At 42.9% G+C, this 9,458-nt stretch overlaps 3 protein-coding genes across 3 annotated transcripts; 1 reads left to right on the top strand and 2 right to left on the bottom strand.

Annotated features, from left to right (window-relative positions):
- The first annotated feature begins 81 nt into the window (after positions 1-81).
- selenol (selenoprotein L) lies at positions 82-4,291 on the top strand. Its single transcript, NM_001193454.1, is given in 9 exon segments — positions 82-221; positions 578-656; positions 781-834; positions 954-999; positions 1,116-1,243; positions 2,409-2,523; positions 3,137-3,259; positions 3,399-3,536; positions 3,714-4,291. Coding segments are annotated over 9 exon segments (924 nt in total). The 5' UTR covers positions 82-115; the 3' UTR covers positions 3,849-4,291.
- Positions 4,275-6,154, bottom strand: clec11a (C-type lectin domain containing 11A). The gene is made up of 4 exons (XM_014205164.2): positions 5,876-6,154; positions 5,517-5,616; positions 5,224-5,415; positions 4,275-5,104 (listed from the first exon to the last, which is right to left on the bottom strand). Exons 1-4 carry the CDS (start codon positions 5,984-5,986, stop codon positions 4,704-4,706), a joined length of 804 nt encoding a protein of 267 aa, XP_014060639.1. The 5' UTR covers positions 5,987-6,154; the 3' UTR covers positions 4,275-4,703.
- Positions 6,155-6,822: 668 nt separating this feature from the next.
- Positions 6,823-9,271, bottom strand: cssa06h1orf198 (chromosome ssa06 C1orf198 homolog). Its single transcript, XM_014205163.2, has 4 exons — positions 8,891-9,271; positions 8,379-8,429; positions 7,584-8,270; positions 6,823-7,358 (listed from the first exon to the last, which is right to left on the bottom strand). The coding sequence occupies exons 1-4, from the start codon at positions 9,194-9,196 to the stop codon at positions 7,302-7,304; spliced, it is 1,101 nt and encodes a 366-aa protein (XP_014060638.1). The 5' UTR covers positions 9,197-9,271; the 3' UTR covers positions 6,823-7,301.
- Between the last annotated feature and the right edge of the window lie 187 nt (positions 9,272-9,458).

Below are 9,458 nucleotides of genomic sequence, written 5' to 3'. Positions count from 1 at the left end.
TTTAGCCAAGTCATGTGCTGTTAGATAAGCAAGAATATGGTTTGCTTGCTTGCTGCACAGTAGCAGTTAACACTAGTGATTCTGCTCTGCTGAAGGAGGCTGACCGGGTCCATACATGGCTGAAGATATCAGTGAGGCAGAGGATACTCTTATTTATGGTTTAACAGGCTTGAATACTATGGGAAGAATCCTACTTGAAAATGGCAAGCAAGAAGCAGCAGGTACAGTATATAACGCTACTACCAGTATTTCTGTAGCTATCTTGTTCCATTATCTAGCTAACTCACATGTAACCTAAGCAAAATGTTAAAGTGAGCCAAGAGCAGCGGACTAGAAATAGCTATAAATGTTGACAGTGGTATCTGTAAGCACTAGAGTGAATTTTCCTACCATAATTGTTTTTTTAAAATCCCCCTGAAATCATCTGATACATTACGTGTAGCCTACAGGGCATGTTCTTTAAGTAGGAAAGTGTGTTAGGGATTAATAATTGAACAATGGGGAACTAAGCCCTGTCATGCATTTGCCAACACTGACATTTGCACAATCGGCTGGCTGTTACTTTGTCATTCCTCAGGTTCCATTGAAGATTTTGTCCCAAATAAAATTACAACATTATTTGGACTAATGACTTGCGCTGCCAACTTCTACAACAGGTGGGTGCATTTTAGAGACGTTCGGCCTACTTTATTTTCTTTTCCTCATTTGTTTTGCTGACATACAGAGGGTTGGGGTCATTTTGGTTCATTTCTGCTGAATCATTTTGTTAACATTTGTTAGTATTGGTGTGAAGAAGAGGATCGATGCTGAAGACCTGTGGAAGAAGTCTTATCAGTGAGTTTGAAGATCAAATATCAAAGAACTGTGTGACTCAAATCTGCAAACAAATGTTATTTTAGATGAAACTGACACCTCTCTTTAACAGACACCTCTCTCTCCCAATATTTCACCAGCCATGCCAAGGTGCAAGAGCAAGTAGAGGAGCTCTTGCAGTTGGAGGTTAGTCTTCCAGTCTGCACAATGGTCCATTGTTATCTGTGGTTGAGGTGTACCCTTGGAAAGACTTGAGACATGAGGGTGTGTGTGTGTGTGTGTGTGCGCTTTTGCTCCTAAAGGAGGAATGGGATGCCTTTCTGGACCGCATAGACACTGAGCTGAAGACAAGTGACAAACGGCTCACAGGAGGCCCAACTTCACAGAATCTGAGTGCTGATATACCCCTCACAGATGCCAGGAGTGGAGAGTGAGTCAACATAGATAGATACTGAACAAAAATATAAATGCAACATGCAATAATTTCAAAGGTTTTACTGAATTACAGTTCATATAAGGAAGTCAGTCAATTGAAATAAATTCATTAGGCCCTAATCTATGGATTTCACATGAATGGGAGTACAGATATGCATCTATTGGTCACAGATACCTTTAAAAAGGATTGGGGCATGGATCAGAAAACCAGTCAGTATCTGGTGTGACCACCATTTGCTTCATGCAGAATGACAAATCTCCTTCACACATGCTCAATGGGTGTCTGGTGAGTATGCAGACCATGGAAGAACTGAGACATTTTCAGCTTCCAGGAATTGTGTATAGATCCTTACGACATGGGGCTGTGCATTATACTGAAATATGAGGTGATGGTGGCGGATAAATGGCACGACAATGGGCCTCAGGATCTCGTCACGGTATCTCTGTGTATTCAAATTGCCATCGATAAAATGCAATTGTGTTCATTGTCAGTAGCGTATACCTGCCCATACCATAACCCCACTGCCACCATCGGGCACTCTGTTCCCAATGTGACATCAGCAAACTGCTGGCAAAACACGACACCATACACATGGTCTGCGATTATGAGGTTGGTTAGACGTACTGCCAAATTCTCTAAAACAACATTGGAGGTGGCTTATGGTAGAGAAATTAACATTCAATTCTCTGGCAACAGCTCTGGTGGACATTCCTGCAGTTAGCATGCCAATTGCATGCTCCCTCAAAACATGAGACTATGGTGTTGTGTTGTGAGAAAACTGCACATTTTTAGAGTGGCCTTTTATTGTCCTCAGCACAAGGTGCATCTGTGTAATGATCATGCTGTTTAATACACTTATTGATATGCCACACCTGTCAGGTGGATGGATTATCTTGGCAAAGGAGAAATGCCCACTAACAGGGATGTAAACAAGAAATAAGAGAAATAAGCTTTTTGTGCGTATGACATTTTTGGGGGATATTTTATTGGCTCATGAAGCACGGGAACAACACTTTACATGTTGCGTTTTATATTTTTGTTAAGTGTATTTAAAAAAATATATAAACTCCGAAGAACTAGGAGAAAGTTACAGAGAAAATCGTGTCTGCTATTTAGGCAGAAATTACCCAAACAGACCATCTGTTTTTGTTTTGTGCAGGAATGTGACTCTGGGACTGTACTTTGGGAAAGGGGAGAATCTGCTGCTGGTCCTGATCCGACACTTTGGATGACTACCGTGACGCGAGCACGTGGCTGAGCTTGCGACCCAACAGGTCAGTCAACCTGAGAGGAGCGTATCGCCTATCATCTCTCAGTGCTTCTGACTTCATGTAACATCACCTACCATCTTTCAGTGCCCTTAACTTGTAACGTGTTCTAGCAGCCCAGTGTCAGTGCCCTTAACTTGTAAGGTCCTCTAGCAGCCCAGTGTCAGTGCTCTTAACTTGTAAGGTCCTCTAGCAGCCCAGTGTCAGTGCTCTTATTGTGCTATGTATCTTCAGTAGGGATGGGCGCGAGTACTCAAATATTTTTGAGTACTCGATTCAAGGTTTGTATTCAATTGCTAATAATCAAATACAAGTACTCAATGTACAAATGCAACTATTTAGCCGGTTGAATTGATAAGCACTGACAAATAGTCAATCTCTAAGATGTTTGTTTGTTGAGTATGTAAAATGCAGTGAAAACATTTTACATTTCATTTTCAGTTGTGTATCGGAACAACCAGTAGACCTAATTGGAACAACCGATAGCATAGCACAAACTTATTTTGCATTTCAGACCCATTTTATACGCTAACAAGCGAGTACTTGAGTACATAAAATGATTTGCACAAGAGCACTCGAAACACAGACATTCTTTCAAATGCCCATCCTTCATTTTCAGGGACTTTTAGATTCTCAGTCAGCTCGGGTACTGGTGATCTCCTTTGGCTGTCGGGAAGGTGCTCAGATTTGGCTAGATCAGACGGGCTGCAAGTACGACATGCTGCTTGACCCAGAGAGGAAGGTAAGAGCTGTGCTGCCGCTATCGAGGGTCACTCAGGGTTGATCATGACCTATTGACCTCTGGTAGCTGAATGTAAAGCTTTTATGTACTCAGTGTTATGCCAATGTTTAGACAACTGGATACATATTCTCTGTTTCAGATTTACAAGGCATTTGGCCTGGGATCTTCCTATTCAAATGTGATGAATTTCGACTCCTTGCTTCAATATGCAGAGTATGTTGTGTTAGGCCAAGAGTTTCCTGACATCCCACCACGTTTCCTGGAAGACTTCTATCAGGTATTTAGATATATAATTGAACATATTTAGTCCTACTTAAGATACGGCCTACAGTAGCAATACATTAAACACATAAAATATTTCCTCTTTCGATGAAAGATACAATGCCCAATTATTTTGGGATAGGTTTGTATAATCCATGTCCTCATTCTAACTCAGTTTTTGATATGATTTCAGATGGGCGGGGACTTTGTCCTGGATGAAGGCGGGACAGTGATCCTCTCTCATCCCTGCAAGAATCCAATGGACAGGCCTGAAGTAGCACAGATGGTGGCTACCATCTCATCTGTTGGCTGTCCTACCAGCTTCTAATGTAGTAGTGTCTCACTCCATCTGAGTAGACATGGCACTGACCCCTCAGAGGAAGCGCACCACCTTGGCTTATGTGGATGAAGACACTGATCACACTCATGACCTCATGAAGAGCAGTGTCTGATGGGAACTCACAAGCCAATGACAACCGCCCTTCCTAATGAGGGATCAGTGCTGTGCTACTGCTATTATTCCTGACTGAATTCTAAGATTGTAGATTCAAATGTTTACTGACATTCTATTTAAATTAATTCAGAACTCAATTATGATTTTTAAGGATAATCATTAACTGAGTAAAAACAATCCAGATCTTGATCATATGAAAAAAATGAGCCTTTTCAAATATTTTATTGCACAATATTTGTACTAGAACTACGCTGTTCTTGGATTTACACTAACTGTGAGAAAGTACAGTAGCAAATGGTATACTTTTAATCATGATACCTTTAATAAATATATTGATAATAAAAACAATTGTGTGAGTCTTCGATCCAAAGTATTCAGCCAAAGAGACTGGCTTAGCTTACTGTGAGTAATGAGTTCCGGATGTTTCTTTTTTCAGTGTGGACTAATATGAGCACCATCTGTCTAACTTGTGTACAGTATATTGTGAACAGTATGTTAAATGTGTTGTGGATTATTATTCAATAGCACCATCAGCTAGTAAACTAACATTTTCTTTGTAGATCAGCGACATCCCCTATTGCTTTTTAAACAAACAAACAAAAAGATTTGACATGAAATATATAAGAAGATGCATAACTACTCATGATAGACTATCCACTCAGAAAGTTGTCGTCAAGCTTGGCTGGATTTGTTTTTCTGAAATTTCTGATACTTTTTGAAGAAAAAGGATCAGGCATCAAACTCACAGAGGTAATACATGTTCCTGTCACAATAGTTGTCCCACCAGTCCCCATCATCTGACGCCATGGCCACGCAGTTCTCCCGCTTGCCTCCGTCTGGCTGGCTGGAGAGGAAGTGCTTGCGCCACTGGAAGTAGGTGACTCGTGTGTTGTCCTCAAACAGGTAGAGTCCCTCAGAGCGCAGGTCATTAATGCCCAGCCACACAGGCCAGTTCCCCGGCTGGAAGAAAGCCTTGACGTACTCTGCCAGGGCTTCCTGCTCCTTCCTGTCCTGAGGCATGGCCATCCTGCCGCCCCGCTCCATGCACTTCTGAGCTGCACCTGGGTACGTCTCATATGTGCGGTAGATCAGATAGCACTTATACCCCACCCGCCGGCCCTTCTGACATCCTAGGAAGTGGAGGAAACATTTCACCTTTCCTTTTTCATGATTTGGTACTTGTTTTTCAGTATTCCATTATAAAACATTTGAACTAAACAGAGGAAAAGGGAGGTACACGAAGACATACCCTCCAAGCGGCCAATCTCTTTGCGGTTCTCCTTGGTGAGGAGGGATATCTGTTGCATGGTGTCCTGTACCTCCCCGAGGGTGCCGTCCAGCTGGGACACTCTGTCCACCAGCTGGGTCACCTTCACGTCCAGTGTATAGTGGCCCACATTCAGCCTGTGGATGGCCTGATCCATCGCTGACAGCCTGGACACTGTGCAAGAGAAGAACTCGCAAGATGTTAATGTCTGACAACTCAGCAATAATTTGTACAGTGTGTAGCATATACTTTTGATGAGTTTGTGCCAGACGTACAAATATAGTTGTATGTGTTGTCAAAGTCTGAGACAGGACTGGTTGGCTCTGGCTCCTCCGGTACATCTCCTCTTGCCTGTTTCCCCTGAGTCTCTGGGATCTGAAGGAAACAGTTCAGAGTAAACCGTGGAACCGATACTCCTGCTCCTTTGATGATTGTCTTTATAATGGTGAGGCTGTTATACTTATTCCACAAAAAGACACGAGTTAAAAATACATAAAACTAGTCTAGGGGTTTCTATGTAATTATGGCAATATCATGAAGATGTTACAGTACTCTATTTGTGTTTATGTGCAGGGTGCTGCTGTACCTCAACTGATTTGACGTCTTAGCTCAAAATTTGCAAGCGAGTACTCACCTCAGTTGGTGCTGCATCGACAGGATCTCCAACTTTGCTGTCGCCGTCCGGAGCACTCAAGCTGAGTGAACACATACACAAGACGGTGACTAGGATGGCTGCTATTCCCATTTTCCTCTGTAATAACGTTGTTTTTCCTCAGTATCCCTCCTCTGTCCTGCCCTCTCTTTTTCAATCTCACTCCCTCCACACTCTGTCGTTCTGACTTGTCCTGAGCGCACCACCCCAACAACAGGAAATCTCTTTGTTTTTCCTATCACCTCCCACTTCCACGCTTTGTATTAAGTGTACTTTTACAGAGAAGGACCTTTGGTGGCACACATGTTCCTACAGTCCACATTTAATGGTCTTATTAGGGCTAACCTGCAAGGCTTTGCCAATGGAAATAAATCATAGAGGCAGGGTTGTGGTGATTAAATTGCAGGGAAAATGAGTCAATGTATCCCTATGCTGAAGCGATGGCAGACATTAGGAACGCCAGTTAAAATGTCACACAAATCAGTTTACATTCCACCGACCCCAGGACTTGGATATGAACTAGCTAGGTCTGCTAGCATGTGGCTACAGCCAGACACTGAAAGGGCTGGGTGTGTGGCTTAACTGAAATGTTCAGATTGCTGTGAGAGAATAACTCGGCAGAATACAAAAATAGGATTTGCGGTATCCTCCGTATGAATGGCTTTGACAGGAAATACTTCTGATTGGAGGAACTTGACCAATAGAGAAATAAAGTACCTATAGGTCTGATGCTTTGCTGGTTTTACATCTCGATTTCCTCAAGGCAAGGGAAGTTCTGTTTAAATGTTTGCCCTTTGCAATAATTGATAGTTCATTCTCTATTTGTGGATTTAGAGATTTTCTCAACTGAACCCACAAGTTTTCTGCTGCAACATGGTGGACTGATACTGTCACTGTGTCTAAAAATAACTTCATCCCTGAACAATGACCTGGTTCCATTTAATTTATTTGCTTTGAATCTGTGGTTTTCAAAATGCATGAGTGCAATATAGCATATTATGATACAATGAATATAGTTTACATACAAAATTCAGTAAAATAGTACTCTCTAGTATTGTAAAATGGTTGTAGATCTACATTGCAAGTGGTATAAATCACTTATCATGCTGGCTTACCTAAACATACCAATTTGAGTGCTTCTCATTAGTGTAAACTACTGTAATGCTTAGCACTAATACAAGGTCTGAGTAATAAAGGTAGAGAAACAGTTGGAAGGTGGGGGTTCTGGCAGTGGGGAAACAAAAGCACGCATGTAGTGAGATATGCCATAACAAGCCATTTAAGATAAATAGACATGGTCAGTTCAATAGTTGGCTTTCCTTAATACATGTATTAAAATGGTCATCACAATGGTCCTTCTAGTGTTGAGTTGATCCAGTCACTCAAGTTGTGTTGCTTGAAGCTGCTGTTACCAGTTGTCAAGAAAGTCAAATCCAGTCTTCAGGAGGTTACTGCTGGTATTAAACTGGTAGGAGAAAATAGGAAATCTCAATTAGAACTGAGCATACAACTTGAAGTAAATGTACTATGTCACATGTTATTTCAATGTTGTTAGTAGAGTAATTACACTGTTAATATACAGGTAAATGCTGTTGCCAATTTCACTGGATCAAAATATCTTTGACCAGTTTTACCATTTACATTTTAGTCATTCAGCAGATGCTCACAATAGGTTGTTCCAGAAACTCACCTGAGCAAAGGTGGGACTGGTGGCCAGTTGCGACTCAGTCTGAGAAGCAGCCTTTTCCTCTCTATCTCTGGCAGTGTTGCTTGAGCGGGCAGGGGACTTGGTGGGCAGCCCCGGGGATTTGTTGGCTAGCCCTGAAGTGAAGACTTCCTCCACTGTGTTGCTGACTGAGGGGAGGGTGCTCTGAGCACGCTCCCAGCCAGCCACTGTGGATGACACACTGATAGGTGCAGGGGTAGGGGTCACGCTCATAGGGGTCACACTTATGGCTGTTAGGGGGGGCACACTGATGGGTACAGGGGGAGGAGGCGCAGGTGGCCTGGTGGCTCGCTGCTTGGTTACTCGTGGCGGAGGTGGAGTCTCCTCCGTCTCCTTGGGGGTGGGCTCCTGACGGAGATAAGAGGGCAGTGGCTTCTCCCCCTTCTCCAGGGACTTGATTTGGCTGGGGGTTAGGGAGTGGAAGTCTGCCTGTTCACCTTCCAGCCTGGATCTTTCAGCACTGATCTTCCAGAAGGAGGAGGACTCCTCTTTCCTGCCCAGGCCGAGGCTCTCGCCATTGGACACCTTGCTGCTCTGGGTCACCTTGCTCAGCTGGCTGCTCTGGGTGACTTTGCTTGGCTTGTAATCAGCTGTCGAAGAGGAGATGCCCTGCACAGATTCACCTGTTGTCAGGTTGAAGTCCAACTGGCTCTGTAAAATGAGGGGAGATGATGTGTTGACAGAAAATAAAATGTGTAGTCCTACATCAATTTAAGGGCATCTTGTGAATGATAGAAGAAAAGCCACAGTCATACACACCTTGGTCTCCCAGGAGAATGGGGAAGAGTGCTCATCTTGCCAAGTTATGTCCTGAAATTGAACACAAAAACAGATGTTTTCGTAAAAGTGTGATGATTCGTGATAAACCACTACTCTTCACATGCAGAACCAGTCTGCCAGTCAGATTACTGGATTATAGGGCTGTACTACCTGGCTGTCTGAATATTTTGATAATCCAGCAAATTGAGACCAAAACATAAAATGTCTATTTCCCCAGATTTGTCGAAATCAGACAGCGCATGGTATCGTATAAATAATCATTCACATTGGGAAGGCAAAGACCATGATGGAAATTGCCATCTGATCCAACTCGCTCTCTTGCATTGTGTTGTTGGTGTGACGTTTAGCACCAGCCCAAATATTCGTCGTGGCTAGCTAGCTAGCATGCTACTTCAGCTATTTTAACTAGCTGGAATCATACAAGAAAACGTAGCTAATTCTCTGAAATTAATATATGTGGCTACCAATGCAAATGTGGTGAAAGTCCATACCTCGTCACCAAAATGGACTATTTTCTGTCCTGTCTGAATGAGTAATTTAGGATAACAAATGACTTCTTCTCGGTCAACCCTATGCATAGCATATCGAGAACGAATATGGGGGTCCATCATTCCATTGTCGATGGCGCTGTCTTGTTCATTCGGTGTCATTTTCTCCCAATCGGATCCATGTCTCTCCTTGATGTTCTCCCTTTCTTGCATTATTTTCCTGGCCATGGAGTTGATGGATGAGAAATACTCCAACTTTTTCTGCTCCATCCTATGGACATCGGCCCCTTCCATGGAAGCCGCAGTCATTTTTCTACCAGCTGTACAGTACTCTCCGTGGGCGTTGAAATGGAGCCGTCATTGATGACGTTTGCATGTAAACATTATCATTTCATGGATGTGCAAGCGCCATCTGGCGCCAGAATAAAAAAATGCCCTGTGTGCATTTTAGGAGAGGAAGTAGTTTCTTAAAATCATTCATCGCAACAAACAGTGTATCATTTAAAGCTACACTAAAGACAGATTTAGAAACGATGTGGCTGCATTGCAGTTCCGCTATCTCTCTCTGTGG

This window comes from Salmo salar, chromosome ssa06 (assembly GCF_905237065.1).
Source record: "Salmo salar chromosome ssa06, Ssal_v3.1, whole genome shotgun sequence".
In the NCBI taxonomy this organism is placed as follows: Eukaryota; Metazoa; Chordata; class Actinopteri; order Salmoniformes; family Salmonidae; genus Salmo; species Salmo salar.
Note: the sequence above shows the minus strand (reverse complement) of the source record. Positions and strands in the feature narration are given on the sequence as shown.

Excerpts from the sequence above, each read along its gene's own strand:
- clec11a (XM_014205164.2), bottom strand. The coding sequence starts at position 5,986 with ATGGGAATAGCAGCCATCCTAGTCACCGTCTTGTGTATGTGTTCACTC. Across the intron at positions 5,617-5,875 it reads TCGATGCAGCACCAACTGAG|ATCCCAGAGACTCAGGGGAA; the intron begins GTGAGTACTCGC and ends TGTTTCCTTCAG. Across the intron at positions 5,105-5,223 it reads AGAGATTGGCCGCTTGGAGG|GATGTCAGAAGGGCCGGCGG; the intron begins GTATGTCTTCGT and ends TCCACTTCCTAG.
- cssa06h1orf198 (XM_014205163.2), bottom strand. The coding sequence starts at position 9,196 with ATGACTGCGGCTTCCATGGAAGGGGCCGATGTCCATAGGATGGAGCAG. Across the intron at positions 8,271-8,378 it reads CATTCTCCTGGGAGACCAAG|AGCCAGTTGGACTTCAACCT; the intron begins GTGTGTATGACT and ends CTCATTTTACAG. Across the intron at positions 7,359-7,583 it reads CCAGTCCCACCTTTGCTCAG|TTTAATACCAGCAGTAACCT; the intron begins GTGAGTTTCTGG and ends TTCTCCTACCAG.